General features: G+C 52.1%; 1 protein-coding gene across 1 annotated transcript in view; it reads right to left on the minus strand.

Moving 5' to 3' along the window:
- Positions 1-7,945: 7,945 nt before the first annotated feature.
- The window catches only part of PSMD1 (proteasome 26S subunit, non-ATPase 1), a 115,542-nt gene continuing 98,894 nt past the window's right edge, over positions 7,946-24,593 (minus strand). Inside the window, exons 20-25 of the mRNA XM_090055386.1 lie at positions 22,744-22,913; positions 20,362-20,454; positions 18,608-18,700; positions 15,336-15,482; positions 10,154-10,308; positions 7,946-8,157 (exon numbers count right to left, since the gene is read on the minus strand). Coding sequence (XP_089911512.1) covers positions 10,162-10,308; positions 15,336-15,482; positions 18,608-18,700; positions 20,362-20,454; positions 22,744-22,913 — 650 coding nt within the window. The 3' untranslated portion in view covers positions 7,946-8,157; positions 10,154-10,161. The remainder of the gene's footprint in view (positions 8,158-10,153; positions 10,309-15,335; positions 15,483-18,607; positions 18,701-20,361; positions 20,455-22,743; positions 22,914-24,593) is intronic.

The raw sequence follows: 24,593 nt of genomic DNA on the forward strand, positions 1-24,593 counted from the left end.
TGAGCTGAACAAAGCCGTGTGAGGACTTGGCCCTGGCACTGCTCATGCCAGAAGCCCTACAGCCCAGCAAGGAGCCGGGTCCTGGGCCCGGCACTGCAATTGGAGGTGACAGTGTGGCAAGGTGGACTGGACTGTCCTCATGGAGGCATCTTCCTTCAGAGGAGAAACGACCACTAAGGACCTGCGGCAACACAACAACGAAGCAAACAGGATTGGAAAAACAGGGGCAACGAGGAGAGGGGAGGCATCAACAGGACATGGTGCCCTGACGGAGAGACTGAGCGACAGGCCCAGCGCCGGTGTGAAGGGTGGAGGTAAGGGGGCACTTTATTCGTGGCGCGCACGAACACACACAGCTGATTCGTGTTGCTTCTTTACTCAAACAAAGCGCTGTTTTCTCCTTCCCTGCAGCTCTCTGGTTCATGCACAGATGCAGGGCTCGCGAGAGGAGCACCAGCCATCACCAGAGGTGCACAGTTTGGGCACAAGCGTGATAATTTGAAGAGGACACCCTACGAGATCAGTGCTGCTATGGGTGACAGCTGGCCAAGGATGACAGGGGCCAAGCGAAGACCAGAAAGTGATGCGGACAGACTTCACGTGAAGCCATAGGCACTCGCTGAGATAACTCCTCCAAGGAGCCCCGGGCTGCTGGCACTGTCCTGCCATCTCCACCTTGCAGGCCCCTGCCACACAAACACATGCACTTGCAAAAAAGCAGATGGCTCCGCGGTGCTGCCGATCACCTGGTGCTTCCAAGACGCTGGGCCACGGCCCATTTTGCTCCTTGGCAGCAGCCACTTAGAGCTGGCATGGAGGAAACATCCAGTGGCAACCAGGATAAGGAAATAAAGGCAGGTGGGACCAAAACAATGGGGATGCGTGTTTGGTTTTGCAGTGCTGGGCACTCACCGCCTCTTGCTTCTCCCAATGGATGGAGGTCGGTATTCCTGTGGTGGAGTTTCACAGCGGCCCATGTCAGAGAGACCTCAACAAACGGGGGGTTGGACCAAGAGAAATCTCATGCGGTTCAACAAGGGCAAGTCCAAAGTCCTGCACTTCAGACAGAGCAATCCCCTGCACTGGTGCAGGCTGGGGTGATGCGCTGGGCAGCAGCTCTGCAGAAAAGGAGCTGGGGGTTATAGAGGACAATAAGATGAAGAGGAGCCAGCAGTGTCCCCTTGTTGCCAAGATGGCTCCCAGCATCCTGGGCTGCATTGGTAGGAGTGTTGACAGCAGGTCAAGGGAAGCAAATCTTCCCCTCTATTCAGCACTGGGGAGGCCACATCTGGAGTCCTGTGTCCACTTGTGGGCCCCCACTACAGAAAGGACGTGGACACATTGGAAAGAGTCCAGCGGAGGGCAAAGAAAATGGTTGTGGGGCTGGGGGACATGACTAGTGAGGAGAGGTTGAGGGAACTGGGCTGATTTAATCTGCAAAAGACTGAGGGGGGATTTAATAGCAGCCTTCATCTCCCTGCAGGGGGGCTGCAAAGAGGATGGGGCTGGACTGGTCTCAGTGAGGGCAGATGACAGAAGGAGAAATGGGCTCAAGTTGCAGCCAGGGAGGTTGAGGTTAGATATTAGGAAAAATGCTGTCATGAGGGTAGTAAAAGCACTGGAACAGGTGAAAAGGAGACTGGCCACACATCTTGCTGGGGTTATTTGACCCCAACAGTTTTTCCTACCCAAAGCAGAGGGCTTGGACCTGATGATCTCACAAAATCTCTTCCAGCCCTAAACTTCTGTGAATCTATGACCCAGAGAGGTGGTGGACTCTCCATCCTTGGAGGTTTTGAAGACCCAGGTAGACAAAGCCTTGGCTGGGATGATGTAGCTGGGGCTGGTCCTGCTCGGAGCAGGGGGTTGGACCAGGTACAACATCCTGAGGTCCCTTTAACTCCCATTTTCTATGATTCTGTGATGTGTCTATCTGTCTCTATAGATGGATCTCTCTCTATCTGTCTCTACCTATCTATATATGCAGATGTATTTCTGAAAAGGTTGCCAAGGCTATTCCCACCAGCTTCCTGCCCACTGTGCAGACACGACAGGCACAGACCTGGTTCTGTGGGCAGAAGCTGGCAGGGGGTCCACAGAGGCAGAGGACGTGCTCCCGTGAGAACAAGTCGAAGCAAACTCGAGCTGCACCCGGGGCTTGTCTCGGACCTCATCCCTGGGATCCTGTTTTCATGTCACACATGGCTCAGCAGCTCTGGGGCAGAGGTGCACTGTCCTTTGCCTCCCAGGAGCTTCTGTGTTGCCTCCATCCTTTGGTTTCTATCCTGCGCTCTTTGGGGCAGGGGTTGTCTGGTCTCTGTAGCACCAGCACAAAGGATAAATAACAATGGTCATGGACATATGCAGACTGCACACCATGTGCCCCTGCCCACCAACACACAGGACCGACTACCTACAACCAACTCGGGGTATATCCAACACAGGGACCCTGCCGGACAGGACAGGGCTGGGGCTGAGCTTGGTGGCTCTAAATGGCAAGCGAAAACGGGACCTCCGTAGAGGCCACAGTGAGATCTCCAGGCCTCACTGTCACCTGGAGCACTTGATACGCTCAGTCCCTGGTAGCATGGCCCACAAGCCACGTTACAGGGCAGGGCTGCAGCTCCATCCACAGCACAGCAAGGCTCTCCCAGGAGCTGTGGCCAGGCAGGGCTCAGGAACAGCTTGGTTTGCCCACATCAAATTTTACGTCCAATCAATTTTCGAAGCTTTGGGGGAGGCTGGATGATGGGAAGCAGAAAGTCCTAGAGCAGCCCAGGGTCCCTGGGCAGCCTCTGGCAGACGTCTGGATCCAGAGACATGTGTCTACCTTTTCACCCTCCCCTCCACCCTGCCATTGCCAACCAGGGGTTTGGAGAAGGGAGGGAAGCCAGGAAAACATGAAGAATGAGAGCAGGGCATTGGACAGCTGCGACATTGAGGAGTGCTCGCCCCAGGGGTTGAAGAAGGCTGGACGTCAGGGGCTGCATGTTGGGAAGGGTTTGTTTCAGTGCCAGAGCCGCCAAGAGCCGTGGGTCACCGCTGCCTTTTCTTCTGATAGAGCCGCCATCCAATGCTAGACGTGGTTAGCCACTGATGCCAGGCTGAAGGCCCTGCACCTTAGGGACTAACTGAATTCAATCCTAGGGGGCCTTGAGGGTAATCCGGTGTTTTCTGACAAGCAAATGCTGCTGCTGATAAACCCAGCAGGGCCCTGGAGGTGGGGATGGGTCTTGGCATTGAGACCCTTTGCAGAGACTGGTAAAAGCCTCGTTCTTCTCTGGACTGCTGGCTACTGGGAAAGGATGCACTCCCTGCCCATTGGGGAATAAGGCCTGGGAGGTTTCCAGAGGTGAAAGAAGGGCACGAAAGGAGCAGGGCTGGCCTGCGACAGGGGACAGGCTGGACCGTATGGGCGGGGGGGTTGAAGCAGACCAGTTTGCCCCTGGAAGAGGTAGAGCTGGGTGGTGAAAGGGCTCCAACCTGTTTTATCCCCAACCCATCATAGCCCTCAAACCCAAGAGAAGCTTCCCACACGCTCATCCCAGATCTGGACTCACCTTAAAAGTACACCGAAGAGTTGGGGCATAGCATTTCAGCTGCACAGGAAGTAAGAGGTTTAGTTCTGGTTTGGGCAGTTCCCCACCAACGCGCCTGTCCAGCACCTCTGATGCACGGGTCTCAGCCCAGGCGACTGGTGACAACCAGCCATGAGTGCAACGCGGCTGAGCTGCTGGCTTGGGCCATCACTGGAGCCCACCCAGCGGAAGCAAACCTTGGACATCTGACATCTTCCTGGGAAGCATCAGCCTGAATTCAAGCAGTCCAAAGAACCGGTCCTCAGAAACAGAGGGAGCTACCTTAAAGAACCAGGATGACTGACCTCCCGCGGCTGAGATGAGACAAACTGTCACTTGCCAGGGAGGGAGCCGCGATCTTGGCCTCCAGCCGATCAGACTTTGCAGCTCACTCTTGAGAACAGGCCAAAACCCATGTGCTGGCTCCAGACTGGAAGCAGTCCAGGGGTGTTTGTGCCTGCTCCTAGGTTAATTCACCCTGCCCGGCCACAGCCCCGTGCTAAGATGACTCTTCTGCCTCCTGTCCAGGAAGAAGCACGCCCAGAGCAGCCGGCGTCTCAGCACGACGCTGCCTGGGAAGGCTTAAGGGGACATCAGTCAACCCACCCCTCAGCTGCCATGCTGGTTATCACAGCCCCCATGGCCGACCAGTTGGGTACCAAAACCATCCATCCCACAGATCCCTCCTTTCACCTTCCCATTTCCAGGCATGTGGCCTGGTCCATCATGAACCACACACCAGAGCTGCTGGGGGCTTTCAGCTCCGAGGGCCTAAGCCAACCTGTTCCAAATCAGGCTCTCGGGTCGTGCCATCCAACCCTTTCTTCCTGTAAGCAGGCCCTTCTCTATCTTACCCAGCACCTCCCAGCTCTCCACCCTTCCCCAGCTTCCCTCCAGGACTGGGATTTTAATCGTCATCTCCCTGCCAATGGAAATACGGCACATCCTGGTGAGGAGCAGAGCCAAGTGGATGGGGAAGATTATGCTGCTTGCATTACTGTATGGCTAAACCACGCAGATTCCCTCACTTGATGCGGGCAAAATGCACTGGGAAGTACAGAGAAGGGAGTGCCGAGGGCTAACGCTTGTGCTCATCTCGGAGGTGCCCAGCACAGGAAGCCTCTTGCTCTGCTGCAAGACTAATGACAACCGTGGCTGGCAGCTCCACTAAAGAGCTTCAAAGAGCTCATGGGAGTGGAATCCAATTACTCACTCCTGTGACTTCGGAGGCGGAGGTGTGGATCCGAACTTCACCTTCCCTCCCATCCATCAGCTCAGAGCATGAGCTCAGCAGGGGCTGCTGGATTATCGTGTTCTGCCAAGGGAAATTCCAGAAGATAACACAGTCCCAGGGATGCGCGGTGCTGAGGGCACAGGAAGGAAGGTCGTTTGTTAACAAGAGCTCGGCGTGATGACAGTAGCTCGTCTGGACGGCGCCCTGCACAAAGGCAAGCAGAAGTATTCAACAGGGAACAACAATGGAGAGATAAGCTTTGCACTTGGATTCGATACGGGCACAGCTAGACTGAGAATAAAGGCCACGGACAGAGTCATGCTGGAGCCCTCTAACATGGGCTCCGCTGCAGTCTCTGGGCCAAGCTAAGCCAAGAACCCAGCTGCTTTTCAGGGACCTGGCCAGACCTCAGTACAGGCCTTCAAATCCACCACACCTCAGTCTACTCCGCATGCTCCTGTCCCCAACACACTCATTATATTCCAGCTGATGGCACCAGACTGTTTTCAGCATCTTCGTCATGGTCCTGGGCCAGGTGGACCCAAGGGCAGCTGAATTTGCACCTTTGTAACCACATTCCTTATTCCATGGAGCCAGCCCAGCAACAGCCCCCAGCTCTGCCACCCCCGAGCGGCTGCCAAAATGCAAAGGAAGGGTTTACACGAACATCTGGCTTTACCTGGATGGCATCTGCCGTGGACAATTAAAGCTGGCAAACGCCAGGCCTTGCGAAGACTAGAGAATAGAAAGTAACCCTTCAGCTCTGATAAGCTGGTGTCTGAAGCCGGTGCTGTTTGACTGTGCTCATCAGCATGGCGTGTCTCTCCACCTCTTCTCAGACCTTCTTCAAAAACCGCATCTGCCTTATTTCCAAGGAATAAACAGTGCTTGGGTTTCACAGACAGGATGATGCTAGAGGCGGACCACAAACGAATGCTGGCTGAACCATGTACCACTGCTGATATGGAGAAGAGGATTGCTCTGTTTAAGTCCTGCCAGACACTTGAGTGATTTTGGGCAGCTTGACCCCCTAGTGTCTGCACCAGTAAAACTAGAGCCAACACTCAAGTGCAGGGGCGGCAGACCTGATGATCTGGAAGGTCCCTTCCAGCCCCCTAACAGCTATGAAACCTCTCTTTCTCATGAGCAAAGCTACGTCCATACGGGAGGCAGCATAGCCAAGAGGGGAAGGCACTGGACTGGGACTCGGGATCCCTCGTGTGATTCTTTAGAGGTAGAACAATACAGACCTCCTTTCCGAAGTGCTTTGTGACCTGAAGATGACCAGCACGGGCTACATGGTAAGTGAAGAAACTTTCCGAGCCTGAGGGCGGTCAGGCAGTGGAAGAGGCTCCTTAGAGAAGTTGTAGCCTCTCCATGCCTGGGCATTGCCAAGAGCAGGGTGGACAGACATGTGTCTGGACTGGTTTGGTCAGGGATGATCCTGCCTTGAGCAGGGGGCTGGACTAGATCTGACCTCCAGCCCTGCTTTCCTATGATCCTAAGTGCTCCTATGAAATATTCTGGGATTGCCTCGGAGACAGCACTGGCAGATATGACTGAAAAAAGAATATTTTTTTACTAACAATGGCTGTAAATAAGCAGGTCACTGACCCTGCTGCCTTTGGGATGTTAACTCCATTCCCAGCCTCAGAGACTGGTTTTATTCTCCATAAAACTACCCCAGAAAACCCCATGGATCATCTGCAGCTGGGCTCTGAGCCCTTGCAGGCCAAGCACCCCCTTCCACTGCCCTTCAGTAACCTGTGGCTGAGCACTGCAAGGTGTTATCAGGCTCTTTATCCTGTACCAGCCTCTCCATCTCTCATGCAATAATTCTTGGTATTTCTTGCAGCATTATGCATTAGATCCCATGTGGTTCAGGTCATGGCCAGCTCTTCATTTCTGTTCTTTTTTGCACACGTTTTATGCAGACATAAGCAGCCCTTTCCAGTTCATCCGCTTCTGTTGAACCGGAACGGCAGGTTACATCCAGCGCTGCTCTACGCAACAAAGCTTTCAGCTTCGGTGAATCCTGCCTTAAGTCTTGTAACAGCCAGAGTCTGCTTAACACCTTGGAAGGTCTTTTACCCAGCTCTGTAATGGGGACACTTAAATCTTGCAGAGCCCAAGGACAGACTATGCCATTACTAGAACAATTTTCACCTGAGCAAAGGTTTTGCTGCAAAAACAAGGCTTTGGCCATGGAAGTCCTGTCTTGCGTATTTTGTAGACCTGGCTTGCGAGTTTCCAGTACGCTCACATGGGGTAATATTCTTTCTTGGATGCGATTCGCATAATAAAAACCTCATCAGGTTTAAGGGATGGTTGCTTCGAACGAGCCAGCTCAGACAAAAGGCTGTTTTGCAGCTGGCACCCTCTGATGTTCTCTGGCTCGACTGCGGTGCAGCTCCAAAAGCATTACACACACAACAGGTGAAATCCCAGATGTTTAGACAGCGAAAGGGAGCGCTGCATTCTTTCCTTCTGACAGATGCAAATTCCACGCTCCCAGCCATTAATTCATCCTGGATTCATCCAAGGATGCACATAAACACCAGAACTTGCATGTCTAGATTCACCCCATCCAATTAATTCTAGACCACGCTTACCCCTCCTATCCCAGCTCCATTTCCATACTTGAAGAAAGGATTCCACGGGGAGTTCTGTGACACGGAAAGAAATATGAGCTGCATTTCTAAGATACAAGCTTCCTTTTTTCCCAACAAACACCCTGCCCCTTTTTTTCTACCAGCAGAGAACTATCCATCAATGTACCTGGGATGACAAGGACATATTCCACTATCATCGAGAGTCACTCTACCCGAAAACCTCTGCTAGACAGCTGCAGAGGGGAAGGGCTGGCCTCTGGCATAAAAGCAAACTGGCAGGATTAGTGCCAGGGCTGAAGCATTTGGGATTTGCTGGCATCACTCAGCAGAGGGGAAAGAAGAGCAGACATGGGTCAAAAGAAGCTGCTGCTGTCGCTCTAAGATAGAGTCACACCTACAAGCATTGCTGGAAGTAGTCCTGCGCCTCTGAAATGAGATGGTCACTCAGAATGGCCGTAACCCTGGGGTGGGCTTCGTTTCCATAAACCGGAATTAAATAAAAAGGAAGCACGTTTTCTATCCAGAGTTTTTAATATATTTATTTGAAAACGAAGTTCTGTGAAAGAGTACACTAAACAGAATAGATCCGTTTCTTCACCCATAAAACACGGACTATCTGCTTTAGGTCAGCGCAGAGGTCAGGCTGCATGCATTGAACGGCAGGTCTCAACAGCAAGTTCCTCCTGGGCGTTTTTCCCCGTGATCAGACACAGCATCTTCAGGGGATGTGGTCCTGCAGATGTGGGGAGACACCGGGAAGGCAAAGCCATTTAGCTAAGAGGTTTTCTGCCTTTTGCCAAAAGCACTTGTGAAAGCTTCTAGGTGCAAGTACAGTTGGATCCAGCACCAAAGTTCGGGTGGCCGGGGAACATTTGGATGCTGGCAAGGAGCTTGGTTTCCTGACCCACCCATTCACGTGAATTCCCACTGCTCCGACAGGAGCACAAGATGTCCTCGGGGATCTGAGCCCTGCAGAGCTATGCAGGGACCTATGTGCCTCCTTGTAACTGTTGTGTAACAACAACGGGGTGCTCAGCCTCCAGCCTGTGGACCAGAGCCAGTCTGCTGCACCGAGGCTCCCCATGAGTCCAGATAGTTGGTGGCAGGAGAGTGGTGACACCTCTCCTGGTGCCAAATCTCTGGACTCATGGGGAGCACTGAGCCTTGCACGCTGGATCCAGCTCCCAATCCCATGGCCAAGCAGGAGTGGTCCCAGGCACCAGGGCCCAATCTTGGCCCACAGATGGCAGGAGGGTGGTACCAGACACCCAGGACCCAATCCTGGCATGCAGAGAGCAGGAGAGGGTGGTGTTGGCTCCCAGGGTCTAATCCTATTCTGCAAAGCAAGGAAAAGGGTGCTGGGCCTTGGGGCCTGATCCAGCCCCACACCATTCATCTAGTCCATGGAGCCAAAAGGTTGAGCAGCATGGATTTATATGGTTCTGGAGCTGTCCTCTTAGATCTGTACCTCGCAACTGTTTTAATTGCCCGAATAACTTCTAGCAGGTGCTCTCCAAGGGGCCCAGGTACCTGGGGATGGACTGCGCGTTTCTAACCCTACATTCGGGAACAAAGCCACCAGACAAGCCGGCACGTCCACTTAGTCCTCCTGGCCCCCGCATCTAACCAGAGTGTGCAAGCTGGACAATTCAATGCCTGGAGCAGGTGGGCTTTGAGAAACAGGCTCAAGGCTGTGACTGTGGTGCCTGGGGTCCTCACAGCCCAAGCAGGAAGCATTGGGACAAGTAGTAAGACAGAGAAGAGGCCTTGCTCCTTTTTGAAAAAAGTCACCACTGCGAGAATGAAAAGAAGCTGGGTGATGCTGGGGAATCACACAAGGCACTGCCTCTGCTGCAGTGCTGGGGGCACAGACTGGAGCCAGTATTCCCATTCTACCAGGGCATTTGGATCCACATTGCAAGGCACTCGGTGCCCTTAGGGCAATGACACAAAAACACCCAGGAGGCCAGCTGGGTTGTGAACTGATGTGGCGATAGCTACGCAACAATGGCACAGTATTAACTCTGCTGTACACACAGAGTTGCTTTCCTCCATGTGAAATTACCTACCCAGGCCAAACATTCGTTACCATGAAACAGCTGATGAACTGCAGTTCACTCACTAGCTGACTCCCCAGTGGTTTGTCATGCACCTGTATCCTGAGATATCATTCTGCACCGAATGGCAGTCTCCACTCATTTCATAGACATTGGGGCTGGAAGGGACCTCATGACTGGCTAAAGCAGGGGCAGGCAAGTATTTTGGGTGGAGGGCTGCTGAGTTTTGGCAAGCCATCGAGGGCCACATGACAGGCAGCCAGAGGTAGATAACTATTAATTTTCTAAATGTTTTAGGGGTCCCCTGGGCCGGATAGAATGGCCTGGTAGGCCGCATCTGGCCCACCCCTGGGCTAAAGCCTGTGTGTGGAAATGGACTGGTCTCCTGCTGATGAGAGATGATGGCCAGGGCTGGGCCAGCTGCAGGCAGCACGAAGACCTTTGTACTGCAGCCATACCCCTGCCCCATGGAACAGCATCCACACGTGAGAGGACTTCACTTCTGTTGCTACCAGTCTCAGCACAAATACCTGTAAGATGCCCCTCACTGAGAAAAGCCAAAACAAAAACACCGGACACTGGACAGCGTTCTGATTGACTAGAGGGACTTTTTACTTCCCAGGCATCAGTGGAGCTGCAGGGATGGCTGGAGTTCTGGGGACGGCTCCGTACCTCAGGATCTAATCATCAATGTACTCAAAAGGCTCTGGTGGTTCAGGCTCCTGCTCCTCTTCCTCAATCTTCGGGCCATGAGCTGCCACTGGCTCCACCAGCTCCTCGGTGTCCTCACTGGTGTCTTTCAGAATGATGATGCCCCCGATGGAAAGCTGCAAGACAACAGCCACGAGCATGTCAGTGCTTGGAGACGGTCTCATGTTGGAGCAAACAACATTGTCGCGTTCGACCCAGGGAAGAATTAAGATGCCAGCTCCGCTGGGCTCTCGTTACCCATCGATGTGAGTGCTCTACTCGCATGTGGGACGAGGGTTTCCAGCAATCTGTTCACAACGGAAGCAACATTCACCCACTGCCAACACCAGGGGCCCCACCTGGATTGGTGACAAAACAAGGCACAGGATTTCCTTAAATACAATGCCAGGGAGTGTGTCAGTGTGTTTATAAGCCTCCCTCAGAGGCAGTGGGCATTGCCTGCAGCCCAGGCTGGAGATGATCACTGGGCTGTGCCAGTGCTCCTGCTGGGACATAAAGCTGATAGATCTTGGCTAGAGGGTCTTGCCCCTGTACTCAGGGTCAGGCCAACTGCCATATTTGGGGTCAGGAAGGAAATTTACCCCCTGGTCAGACTGGTATGAGCTGGGAAGAGAGGCGTTGCCTTCCTCTGTATAGCAGGGCCGCAGCCCTGTTCCTGGGATCTCTTGAGCATATATTAACCTTTGCAGCAGCAGGATGTTGGCTGCCGTGGTTCCCCTGCTTTACCTATGGCAGGTTCGGGTGTGATGTTTAGTGCTGTGTCAGTGTTGATGGTGTAGTTTTGCTAAGAGGTTACATAATGGATTTGTCTAGGATGGTTTGGACAGGGCTGATCCTGCCTCAGCCAAGCAGTTCAGCTAGATGTGACCTCTGGAGGTCCCTCCCAGCCCCACTGCTCTATGACTACGATTCTTGAAGCATGGGATTCACAAAGGTACAGGAAAGCCCTCTATGATGCATGGCCTGGCTGCTACAGAAATGGCCGCACTGTTTAGAGGCCAGCAAAACTGATGGCACTGGAGGTGTTTGTCTGGGCTGGGGAGTCGCTGACAGCTGGATAGGACACTGGCTTACACTCCTTCTATGCATGGCACTGGCTACAGAAACCAGCATGCTCAAACCAGACCACTAGATTCATGCAGACCTTTGACCTTGGCCTAGGTCTGCACCCAAGAGCTTCTTGGCAAGGGGTCCCTTGGTAGAAGCACTCACAACTTCCATCATATCCTGAGGCCACCGAGCCTCAGAGTGGGGTGTCATGCTCTCTGCCCCCAAACTGCTGCTGAGCAGGTCTGTACGAATGAACCATCTCCTCCAGTTTGAGGTTTACGTGTAGGTCTGAGCATGCCCCGTGAGCAGGACCCAGGCTGCTGCCTGCTTGGGAAGAGCAGAAGCAGCTGGGAGAGTCTATTATCTGTCTCCACTTGCTGGAAGGTGGCGCCAGGCTCCATCCTGCTGCTGGGATCTGACATTTTCCACAGGACTTTAAAGATCAAAACATGTATTTGTTTGATGAGATATTTCAGCAGGGCAAGCAAGCAGCACCTCCTCTCAGGAGACCCTCGCAAGTTGGCCTAATCTGATCATCAGCTTCCACTGACTGAGGAGCCCATTAGCAGAACCTCATAAAACAAAGGAGAATTAATTACTGAGTCACAAGAAAACATCTCAGCCTGCCAGAAAAAAATGACTGCCCAGCCAGTGCTGGACCTGAGCTCGACGGGTAGAGACAGAGGGGAACTGGTAGAGCTAGAGCCCCACTCACATCTGAAGGCCAGGGTATCACCTGGGCTTTAAAGAATGCTTCTGTGGCAGGGGTGGGCAATTATTTGGGCCCGCAGGTCAGAGTTTTGGGGATCTGTCGTGGGCTGGGTCAGCAGCTCCCTCCCACCCCACGCAGCAGCTCACCAAGCCTCCCTATGTGGAATAGGGCCGCAGGCAGGCAGGGAGCTGGCATGGGTGGCAGCTTCAGCAGGGGCAGCTCAGCTGGGGACCCTGCCATCACCAGTGCCACCTCTGGGCTGCACCGATGAGGGGCTTGCATGGATGCCCCAATCCTCAGCAGAAACCTGCCAGCTGCATCCATAGTGATGCCAGCACCTGCCCAGTGACGTGGCACATGGGCCAGGAGCTGATGTAAGCTGCGGGGGCGTGCTGTAGGTGTGGGGTGGTTGGGGGGACAGAGACAGGCGGCCCTGCCCACCCTCTACTCACAATGAACAGTAGCAACAGGTGCTGGGCACTGCAGGACCTGGCACCAGGTGTGCTCACCACTTCCAAGGTCCTTCTGGCTGCTGCCACTGCAGGGCACCACCAGCGCCACTTCCAAGCTGCCCAGGGCCCACAGGACAGCAGAGAGGAGGAGCTGCAGGGTAGTCCCAGCACGGGGTCCACGTGGCCACAGCTAAAAGGGCTGGGTGCCTCAGGACCTGGCAGCAGTAAGCATGCCTGCTGCCAGATCCTGAGGCACCCAGCAACAGCCACCACCATTCACTGTGGCAGAAGGTTGGCAGGGCCACCTCTTTTCCTCTCTCCCTCCTGCTCCCAACCCACCCCCCAAGCAATCCTGCACCTACAGCATGTCGCAGCAGCTTACACCAGCTCCCAATCCATGCACTGGAAGCAGCACTGGGCAGGCGCCAGCATCAGCTGTTGACGTAGCCAGCAGGTTCCTGCTGGGGACAGGGGCATCCACCCGGGTCCGCAGGTGCCACTGCTGCATCAGCGTGTCAGCTGCGGTCTTGAGCAGTTGTCCTGGTCCCCAGAAGAAACCTGCCGGCAGTGTCCACAGCAGATGCCAGCACGCATCCAGCGCTACTTCTGGCATGTGGGGTGGGAGCTGATGCAAGCTGTAGACAGGGCTGGGACTAGCCCACCTGCCTGGCACAATGCGGCAGCCAGAGCCACCTGCTTCCCACAGACTGGATCCCATGATTTTGCAGCTGCCCAGGATACAATCAGTTGACAGGCCAGATCTGGGCCACGGGCCATATTTTGCACACCCCTGTTCTGTGGCAGTGTTCTCGCTGACAGAGCACTGGCCTGTAACTTGCCTCAGCTGACACAGGAAAGCTGCTGTACTTCCACGTCTCCATCACTGAGAAAGCCCAGGACAGACAGCGCCAGGAGAGGCAGTGCAGCCTTCTCCCTGGCCAGCTTGGGGCCCCAGCAGTCTGAAGGCCTCCACCTCTCAGCGACATGCTGTGCAGCGAGAGGTGGATCTCACCCCACATCCCACTGGAGTGGAGCCATTTCTTTACTGCCCCATCGAGGCCAGTAGCCCCTCTCACAGGAGTAGATGGAAGCAGACTGCTGCACCCCTGGTAGCTCAGTTTGGGCTTAATGGTTGAGCACGCCTGAACAGCACCTCTTGGACCAGGCACTGAGTATGCTCAACCCTGTCAGCTGGATTGCTCCCTCATTTTAAAAGGACGATGCCTGAAGAAACCCTATACTCCCTAAAGAAGAGTTTCCACAGTGGATGATGCATATGGAGGAAATACCAACAAGTCCAAGTTTATTCAGAAAGTGATTTTCTGAGGAAATCCTTCTTCCCAGAAGGCCTGTCCTCACAGGCAGCTACCAGAACAGAGGAAACCCCACGTTCACCCCATCTCTTGCACAACAGAGAAGGCCAGCCAAGCTTGTAGGCTGACTCAGTAGCTTTCCAGAGCATTGCAGTATTTAATAACCCAGCTGGCAGCCCACGGCCTATAACTAATTGGTCTTTTCCATCTCCTGCTCCTACTATCAGAAACTGTTTCTCTTCTATATTACCCAGAGACAAAAGACATTGTTCTGGAGGCCTGGTTTGGCTGGCGAATAAATCTGTTTAATAAAAAAAAACATTTAAGCATAAAACCCACCACAGAATCATAAAGCCCCAGCACAAGTTGTAATAGATTCACTGTAGTGAAAACAAATCCATAAAACATCTCAGATCTGTATTAAGAGCTGAACTCCTTGCACACAATGTACTGGACAAAGTTTTGAGTCCCTTAAAAACGCACTGGAGAATGCAATGTTCGACAATGTTACTGCTGCGGCCCCACGGGCAGGGCAGCAATGTTTTTGAGCACAGACATCGAAGGCACTGGCATGGAGGAGAGACCGCTGCCCTCTGTTTTACAGCTCAGGCTGCTAACATAAATGCAGCAATCCTGGAAGTCCAAACATGCAGCTTTCTGGAAGGGGTAGGAACCAGCCCCTCTGGCAGCATCTGCCCCTGGTGACAAGGTGCAAGTTGGACTCTGCAAGCCAAGCAAGGCTTCCCACGTTAGCCCTGAATCGCCGTGAGCTGCTACATCCCACCACTGCCAAGACCTGGTTGGGCTGAAGGGACCTCAAGCACCTGCGACCACTTGCCGGTACCCAGAGAAATAGATTCCCTCAGTCCTGAGCCGTCACTCACAGACTGGGACAATCTTACCCCAAAATGCTCCAGGATTTGACTTCCCTTGGCAGATTTTCCAGGGAAGTTTAAATTCTCCCAGGTGCCTTCAAGTTGTAGCTTTGCTGCACCTCAGGTGGTGAAGGAATTCCCACTGCCCCCTGTACTACCCCACTTAGAATCTGTCTAGACTGAACAGGCCCCTGCCCTCCATACTTACAGTAAAACACCTCCACCCCCAAATCTTCTGATGTGATGGCTCTTACTGAAGCTTCCCAATCCCCACTTTGAGTGCCAATGGCAAGCAGAGGAGGCAGTACCTCGAGGATGGAAGCGAAGGCCACAAGTGATGGATGCAAGCTATCATTTGCGCTTAGTCCAGATCAGTGCACTCTTTTGTGATCATTTCACTCCCGCACTCCCAGAGAAGTCTCTATTAGGGCTTGTGAGTTTTATGATGTGATCTCTGGAGAGAGGGGAGATTCAGGAAGCAGGTTGAGGCAGTGCCAGGGAGTTAAAAGGGCTTAAAGCCACTCTGCTTTCCGATTGCTACAACTGTATTAAGAGGGGAAGGAGAGAAGCCCCAAGAGATTCTGCCTTCCAAACCTCTATCAGGCAGCAGATCCCTCAGCTGGTGGCATTATAGTTCTCAGGATCACGCCAACCCGCCAACAGCAGCATGAAGCACTTTTGCTGGGATCGCCCTGGCAGAAGAATCCAGGCTTCAGCTCCTACAGGAGAGGTTGCACTTACGGGTTTGAAAGGTTGATATCGGCAGCTCTCTGTCATGGTGAGGACCTTTAGCTGGGCAGGCATGACCCGGGCTGGGTTGTCCAGCAGCTGGAAGTTGGGTTCAGGCTCCTTTTTCTTTTCCTTCTCCTCCTTCTTCTCAGTCTCATCCTGGAATAAACAAGGCCACTGGGGTTTTAACTGAAGGCTTTGAGCCTCTCAAAGCTGAAGCTATAGTTAAACTTACCGCTCAGGTTGAGGCACCAGGTAGGAACTCAAATCCTGCCCTCGCACCCCAAGGTGCAGAAGTCAGGCTAATGGACCCTTTCGACAATGCCGTGAAACATGTGCTTAAATCCACGGCACCCAACCTGCCCTGCTACAGTTTAGCCTCTTAGTTAACGTTACCTATGTTTTGGATGCAGCGGGGTTAACTAGAAGCTTGCAGTGGGGCTCAGCTAAGCTCCAAGTTTCATGTCCAGCTGCCACATGCTCCAGTGGTCCTGATGACAACATAAGCAAGCCCACCAAGGAAGTCCCTAGCCCAGTGGGTCTCAACCCTCTCAGGGTCACAGCACCCCACCTCCACTTTTCTGAATGTGAGAGCACTCCCAGCTGAGAACCACGGTTGGTGCTGCCCAAATTGACCTTAGTGATTCTCAGCCAGGTTCAGCTGCCTCCAGAGGAAATCTCCCCGTGTGCCTCCTGTACAGCAGCCTGGGAAGGGCTGTGTCTTGTGCATGTACACCCCCTGCATTAGGGCTCTCTAATCAGCCTAAAAGCAGGTTAAAAGCCTCATGCAGCTGAGTAACCCGGTGCTACATAACCTGGTTTGGCAGCCCCCATATTCCTTCCAGAAACTGAAATGGATGGGACGCTTCCACCCATGCCTGTTTCTGGAAGAGTGTAGGGGGCATCAGACCTGGAAGTGCTGCACGGCCCAAGATAGCTTTGCTGCCTAATGCAGGGGGAATGCATGGGGCAGTTTTATCTGGCCACTGCAACACCCCTGAGGGAGCCCCACTTTACCCCGATTGAGAACTGCTGTCCCAGACATGAAGCCAACACCATTATGGGTGATGAAGGCAACTCAACTGAGTCTTGGAGACTCTGGAGAGGGCCACAGGTACATTCTGTAATTCTGTGGCTGACTCTACAGCTTGTGATCCAAAATGAAAGCAACAGACAGCCTTGTTACAGTATTTCAGAGTCTGGCTCATGCTTGCCCTATTGCTCACTGCATCTGCTGTTAACGGGGTGAGGAAGCAGCAGGCAATGTGGGAATACCCTGGTATGAACAGGAGGATGCCACATGGGAGGCACCAATGGTGCGGTTCAGAGAAAGCCCCTATTGCACCAGCAGACAACACCTTAAAGAGGACCAGCTGTGCTACAAACTGTGTTGCTTACGGAGTCATCCCACAAGCCCCACTTGGGGCACAGCAGGAAATGAAAGCATGGGTGAAGTCACTGGATGGACTCTAACACGGCAGGGGGCAGTGACCTCTCTCTTTGCTCCTGCTGACAATTTTCTCTGCCCAGATTAGCTTTGCAAGTGGTGACACTGTACACATGAGCATGCATAGACAGACAGACAGACAGACAGACAGACATGGCCTGCCCCTTCTAATCCATCCTATTTTTTCATTCACCTTAAGTGCCTATAGGCTGTAAAGCCCCTTGGGAAATTTGCCTTTGTTCAGTCCATCTTGCTTAGAGCAGTGCTGAAAAAATGGCAAAGGATAAGGTAACGTCCAGGTAGCAGCGTTATCTTTGCATTTCCTGACCCTTTCGGGGCCCTGGCAACAATGCTCCATCTGCTTTGCATGTAATAGCTCCTAATGGTTTGACAGGCTAAGCGTGTGGAGCTCCGCACAGCCCTTTAAAAGCTGCTCCACAAAGCGTCTGTAAGCGTAGCGTCGTCACACTGATGCTCCTTCAGGAACTTAGGCGTGTGACCTTGATGCTATGCCGCTCTCTGTTCACACGTGACCACCTTGTTTTGTCTTTATTTAGAGCTAAAAGATGCCACTGCGTAATAATGTTTGCATTTATCTGGATCCAACTGACTTCTGACACTGGCACCTCGTTAAGGTGGATGAGGAGTGATAAAAGCCAGCTGTAGCAGCGGCTGCTGTTTGCCTGGGAGGAGTTTGCTGCGAGGCTGCAGTCACAGAACATCGGATTTTTTTTTTTCCTCTTTACAGTGCCCAAAAGCAGGCTGGAGTGCTGGGTGGGACTTGGAGATTGGAGGTGCGGAGGAACAAAAGCAGACATTGCACAGTTAGGGAGACTGTTGCCAAATCCCTCTCAAGACCTGGAAGCTACCATCCTCCCCAAAAGCTGGGATCTTCCCACCTAGCTGGTGGGAGAGCCATTTAGGAGAAGGCTTTTGCCGAGTGTCAAAGGAACAGTTTCCCCACTGTGCCAGAAGCAGCCGTCTCTTAGGAGTGCAAATGTAGTGGGATCCTCTCTCATGCTATGGGAAGGATTCAGGCTGTTTGAACAGTGTCACAACTGGTTGCAAATCACAGAGAACCTATTATTCAGCCCATCACACACCCACCTGTCCCCACCCCTTTGCTCTTGGACATGCTCCCTTGCATGCAAGCTGACAGATCCTCAGCCAGCATTAAGTCAAAAAAGCTCTGAGAAAGCCACTGTGGCTGTAGCAATTTACACCTGAAGAAGGTAGCGCCCAGAGCTCTATCGTTCCTGGGCTGTGTGAGCGTGGTGGAGGCAAACGAAGTGCAGCCACTGTTTTGACTGGGAAAAGGATTTTTCGCTCTCCATGAGATCAACGAGCACGAAAGATTTCTGCCAGCAAGGCGAATGTGTCAGTGATGTGGGGATGGGAAAACAGGGAGCTACAAGTTAAACTATTTGGCAACTGCAACGGCAGCAGACACGCCAAACAACTGCTGTAAGGAATGTCGCTCAGAGGAGGTTTCTAAATGGTCACCACAGGAGCAAACAACATGGGCTGTTACGCTTCTTCCGCATAACAATGAGAAACGTGCTCATGGGCTTGAAAACAAACCAGGGACAAGGGAAGATGTGCACAACATACCAAGCTCATGACGTCAGACAGGTTAAGGAAGCTAACTGCTTAGTGTTAGCCAAGGAGTGTTCTCTAGTGAAGAATGGAGATCCTGACGTTCCCTTTAGTAAATGGAATAAAATATCTACAAAATACTGACTTGTGTTAGCACTGCTGCAATGCAGGGGGCAATGGGAAGGGAGAGCTGTATTGTACAGGACCTGAAAGACTACAAAGCGTTATAACTCATACCCACCACTTCCATTTTCTCCTCTTCCTTTTTCTCTTTCTCCTTCTCCTTCTCTTTCTTCTTGGCTTTTGCAGTGATGGAGAGCACAGCAGTGGATACCTGGGCAATTCAACAAAGAAAGCTTCAGAATGGCTTTGCCACTGGACACAGTGCTCCGTCTCCCACCCAGACAATAGGACCAAAGGGCTGAGTCAGTGCCGCGCTGGCAAAGACAAGTCAGAGCTGTCTCACTCCCTCCCTGGCACCCAGATATGCAGGAAGAGAAATGCCAAAGACTCAGCCAGATATGGTTGTGTGGATGAGGGGATGGCATCTCTTTAAGCCAAAGATTACTCAGCACTGTTGGGCTCTTTACTCATATGAGAAGTTACAAGGAATTCTGGTGACATGGAAGTTTGTTCCCAGGATTTTGGGGCCAAGACAATGTCAAGCTGGGAGATATTCTTCACATTATCATGCAGTTATGTCACTCCTACGCCTCCCAGCTTTGTCATTTGCAGAGTGTTGCTTCTCACTGACATATTCAGCCTGATGCATTTGAAATACCCAGAGGAGAAAAACAACAAATCTGGGAACCAAAAATAGACAATTATGCCAAATGTCACTTTTGGTACATGCCAAGTGCCCGCAGCACTGCTGCCTCTCAACAACCATCTGCCTCGTTCTCTTTACTGTGAGACAAGAATGTCTCGCAGGTCCACACTCATCCCACCAAACAACCAAATCCAGCACAGTTTTGGGGCAGCCTCACAGTCTCCCGTGAAGCAGTTCTATGTGTGGACCGAACAAAGAATGAATGTGGGAGAGGGAAGGACGACGCAGCAGGGGAGAAGTCCAGACACCCACTGCTCTGCTATTTCTGACATGGCACCATCTGATCCATTCCCAAGACAAAAGAAACTGCTGCTTGGTAGAAGCTTCACCTGCACCTTGAGCTCATTTCTGCAGGCCTCTTATCTAGGAAACCCTCACTTCCAGCATTCAGTTGTGTTCAAGTGCTTTGCAGCATTCATGTGAAGCTGCAGCTCAGCACACTGTGCCTGAGCTTCCCACCTCTCTGAGGCAGGCTTGATTCTGCAAGCAGCATGAGCTTGCAGATGATGGCCATCAGTTGGGGCTCTCCTACTAACCTGGCCAATGCCTGGTGCCAGAACCTGCCACCTGTACATTTTTCTTACCAAGAACAACACAGCTACAAACACCTGCTCATGAGTACGCTAGCCCACAGGACAACTGAAACTTATCCTCCAGGATTATGATTTAGATTGCAGTGGTCCTAAGGAGCTGTAGCCTTGAGCAAGATTGTGTGCTAGGGGCTGCACAGAGACAGGACAAAGGCAGTGTGTCAGGGGACCAATTCAAGCACAGCAAATGATGCTTTAGCAACGATCCGACTCAGAGATCTGGCTGGGGGTCAAATCTACAGTGCGACAGTCATATGCTGTGCTTACCAGAGTCCTCAGATGCAGCAGCAAGGCAAGAAGTGGTAAAGGCAGGGTATCAAAATCAGCAGGCCAGCCTCTATGGCTGCATAACAAAGCTGACAGAATAAGAGAACATGCCAAGGCATCTAAGGCAATTGCTACCATAAACCAAGGAAGGCAGGGAAGGAAATGAGGCAGCTCCAGGGCCAGAACCACTCAGGATTTACTCTCAGGTACAAACAATAGAGCAAGTGTTGCCAGGAGAAGACTAGTGCCATGAGGGTTTACACCAGGGAGTCCAGACAGGGTAGGGAGTTACCTCGTTAGCATAATTACCTTTTCCTTCTCCTTCTCCTTGGGGACCTCCAGAGGTGCAGGATATGCAAACGTAGAGGGCTTGCAGTTGGACTTGTACTGGACTTTTGGCATCTGCAAAGAAGAATTTGGAAGGGATGATCAGAGGCAAGGAACAGCAACAAACAGGACAAAGGTGCAGAAGAACAGCTTCAGCTGCATTTTCCTGCTTGCAAAGATGAGCGTAAGTATAAGCAGAGAAGCTGCCTGAAAATGAGTGGAAGCAGAGGAGCTGATATCAGAGGCAAATGTTCAGTTGTAACATCATTACTTCAATTATGGTATCAGTCAAGTCTGGCAAAGCATGACTTCTCCTGCGTACTGCGCGCCTGTCACACCCAGCTTTGGCTTTCCTGCTTTCACAGCATAGCTGCCGTGCCTGCTTACGAGCACAAAACCGTAGGAGCAGCCATGTCAGCACCTCATAGATGAGATCAACCCTCGCCTGCTATCTGCTTCCTGCGAGATGCTCGTCCTCCCTGATGTCACATATTACATTATACACCACCCCCACCTCCCAGCAGACCGCTTCTTCTGACAGCCCTAACTCTCCACCCACATATTTCGACTGAGTTTTCCCCCCTCATGACATCTCAGCTTCTGCTCCATCACAATATGCTGCTTAATAATGACAGAAGAGGTGTTCTGAAGGGGCAAGATGCATGTCCTACAGCTTGCAGTGCTCGTTCAAGCAAACAGAGGGTTTTAGCTGGCAAAACTGCGCTGTTTGCCAGAGATGGAGTTTCCAGCCGCACTCTCCCTCAGTCCCGGTGAAGACATGCAGCTGCACAGATGGGCACAGAAGGCTTTACTTTGTTGTCATGCTAGGCAACAGGAAGTAGTCCTGGCCCCACAGCTTGGATCACCCCCATGGAGGGCTCAAATGTTAAAGAGCTGCAATCTTACATTCAACGGTGTTTCATGGATAGTCACTGCAGGCAGTAGAGCTGGGAGGTGGTTTTGCAGAGCCTGGCACTGGTTTATTCAGTCAACATGTTTTTTTGAAAGGCTGGGGGCCACTGTTCCTCAGCCAGCAGAGGAAAGGTAATTGAGCTGGGGGTGGGGGGACACAGGTTGTAGGGCTGAGTTTGAACCTGGAAGCAGAGTAGGGCAAAGGTAGAGAGTCTTGTGACTGTGGCTATGGGGCATTTAAAGGCAGTGAGGAGTCTGGAGCCTGCAGTTGCTCACACAGGATAAGGGCAGAGACTGCTGATGATGAGGGCAGGGGAGAAAAGCTAAAGGAAACTAATTAATCAAAAAGCTCCCCCCCCAGCATTCCCTTCCTGGATGCAGCAATGGCGCTGGGATGTCTGAGAAGGCACTTGGTGCCTGAGGAGAAGAGGACAGAGCTGGCTCTGTGGGATGGTCTGTCTAGTCCTCCCCACCAGAGGCTCCATACCAGTGTGGGACAGGATGGAGGAGAGAGTGGGTCCCTGTGAGCTGGCCTAGTGGGAATCACGTGTCTGGGAGTCTCTTGGGTGAATGCCAGGAAGAACACAGTTGCTCTCAGGATGAGTTAATACCGTAAAATATTTTGAGACACCTTGAGGGCCTTCATTTGGAGACACCCTGAGAGGCAGGGCCATCAGCACAAGTTTAATTGTAAAATTAAACTGGTCTTGCAGGCTCTGGCAGGGTTACAATGCTGGAAGCAAGACACAAGCAGCCCAATCTCTCCCATGTTAATGGAAGAGTCAAATAAAGTATGCTGCTTGTTGAGAGTGGAAAGACCTGGGTGTGCCATGATGCAGGGCATGAAGGGTCCTTTCTTAACCCTGTAAATACCTCTGACTCTGAAGAGTTTTCCGTATTGCTCTCCCACTGCTGAATGCCTGATGGAGCAGTGCTAGTTGTTTGCTGCACTGAACATTTACCAAATTGTTAATGTTATCTGTGTCACTCAACACGAATTGGAAATGCAAGGCTCAGAGACAGCAACGTTTTCTCTCTCTCAACAGCCACAAAGCAGTGGTCTGCAGCGTCAACTCCAAAACGTTCAGGCTTCTTCCAATTCAAAGCCTAAACCAAAATCAGCGATTTCTTGAGTACAAAGCTATAAATGGGAAGGCTAATGCTAAGGTCCATACCTAGCAGCTCTGGAGCACTGTAAGCATCTCGAGAAGTTAACCCTTATAGACCACCCTCTTTTTACTCTGAAAAGAAATACTGCTACTCTTCAAGGGATAAAAAGGGTTTTGCTATCCTGGCCCCAACATTAGGAAAACATTCAGTTATTGATACTTCACCCTGAAGCACATCACCTGCCTGTAGCACGTAAGAGTCCCACACCCATGGAGAAGCTCCAAGCAGCGTTCAGGGCACTTATCACCCAGCTTTCCTTCTCCCAGCTGCAGCTGCACATACCTTCAGGTCCTTGTTAAGGCCAATGACACAGGTTGGGGTGAAAGCCAGTGACAGGAAGTGTGAGAGAGGGAACCAGAACCAGAACTGGGTGAAGACCAGGACCCCCACCACCGACGGCATGTGAGTATGCCCCGTCCTCGACTGCAGTGAGATGGTTACGTTGTGGCCACCTGCAAAGAAGGGGAGACTCGTTAAGGGAGCCAGTTAAAAGAGACATTTGAGCACGTGAAAAGGCCCACCTCTGAGACACCTGCTGTGGAGAGAGCCAGAGCACAAACCAAGCTGCTCCCACCCTTGGAGCAAACTCCCTGGGATACAGGTACCCCATCATCCCTCCCTGTGATCTCAGGTAGCACCAGCACCTGGGACAGAGTAATCTGGACTGCGGAAATAGTTATTGCCCCAACGGAGAAGCAGTGAAGAGACAACCTTCCTTACCAATTCTGTCCAGAGGGCAGCAAAGCTGTGGTTGGGAGGCAGGGGAGGAAAACACTGCTGGACTCACAAACACAGGAAATCACAGGAAACACAGGCTGTCTGATTTTGTGTACACAACTTGCTTAATAGGACTGCTTGTAGGATGGCTCACACTGCGTTACTACTGAAATACGTCTTAGTATTCACCCCACGCCATTGCGGGTGAAAAGGAAGTAAACAGCAGCAACTTCAAAAGCCCTTGCCAGAGGTTATCAACCCGACTGGTAGAGCTGGATGCCTGGGCAGGCTTTGCAACTGGACTTGCTCCCTGTCAGAAAACAAAATCTTTAATATGATCCTTGCAAAGCAGAAGCCAAAACAGCTCAATAGGTTGATGCAGCACAGAACCACCCCACGAGGAACTGAATTGAAAGAGCGGGCCTGCAGGCAGAGTGAGAAAGTGTTAATCTGATTTTCGGTCTTCTGACGAGCGCAGCGAATCGAGTTGAAGAGGGCACCAGGCACGTCCATTACCGCAGACAAAGCCAGGTGCAAGGAGGCTAATTTGGTTAAAATACAGTCGGTCGCTCATTCCAAGTGCAGCACCATTTATAACAGAAGATCCTGGGCCCAGAACAGCATTCCTCTGCCTTGTACAAAGAGCCACCTGTAGCAGGGCTGGTGGGCAGCAACGATGCCAAGGTCTGGGAGACGGACTGAGAAGCAACGGCTAAATGAGATAAGTTTCTGCTAATACTCCAGGTTCTCAACCTTCTGACCAAGCCAGCCGAGCTGATCTTCATGATCCATTAACAAGAGAAAGCCCTCATTAAAAAACACAGCCACAAAGGAAGAGAATTAAAGCCAGATCCAAAATGCCTGACGTGCCCTCCAGCTCCTGGCTCTGCAAATGTGCTTTCCCTGGGGCTGGCCTCTGGGCAGCGCAAAGATGTATTGCTCAGTCTGCTGCCTTTGGAAGTGAGACAATCCTGTGCTGCAGTCTTTCTTCAGAAGGAGGATGTCCCCAATCTCATCTCCAAAAGGCCTCCCACGTGCTCTGCTCCTTCCTCCCTCAGGTTCCCCCTGCCTTTCATTTATTGCTGTCACCAGCCACATGTGTTATGGTGGCAGATAGGGTCCTTCTACAGGGGGTGAAGGTAAGGGGAGGGGGATCAGGACCCCACTGTGCAGGCACTGCAGAAACATGCTCAACCATCCCCACAAACTGAACAGGAACACACTGTACAAATGCACTGCCTCGCCTTCTTCTCTGTGTTACTGATGTCTCTCTTGTAGGACACACTGTGCAAAGAGAAGCCAAGGGAATGCAGCCAAAGCAACTTTAACCTTCAGTTCATCCAATCTCTGGAATTCCATTTTTCAAACTGATTTTTAACCTTCAGATGTCAGAGTGCAACCCCTGGCCTGGTGAT

This window comes from Crocodylus siamensis, chromosome 6 (assembly GCF_052110815.1).
Source record: "Crocodylus siamensis isolate JL-2025a chromosome 6, ASM5211081v1, whole genome shotgun sequence".
Taxonomy (NCBI): domain Eukaryota; kingdom Metazoa; phylum Chordata; order Crocodylia; family Crocodylidae; genus Crocodylus; species Crocodylus siamensis.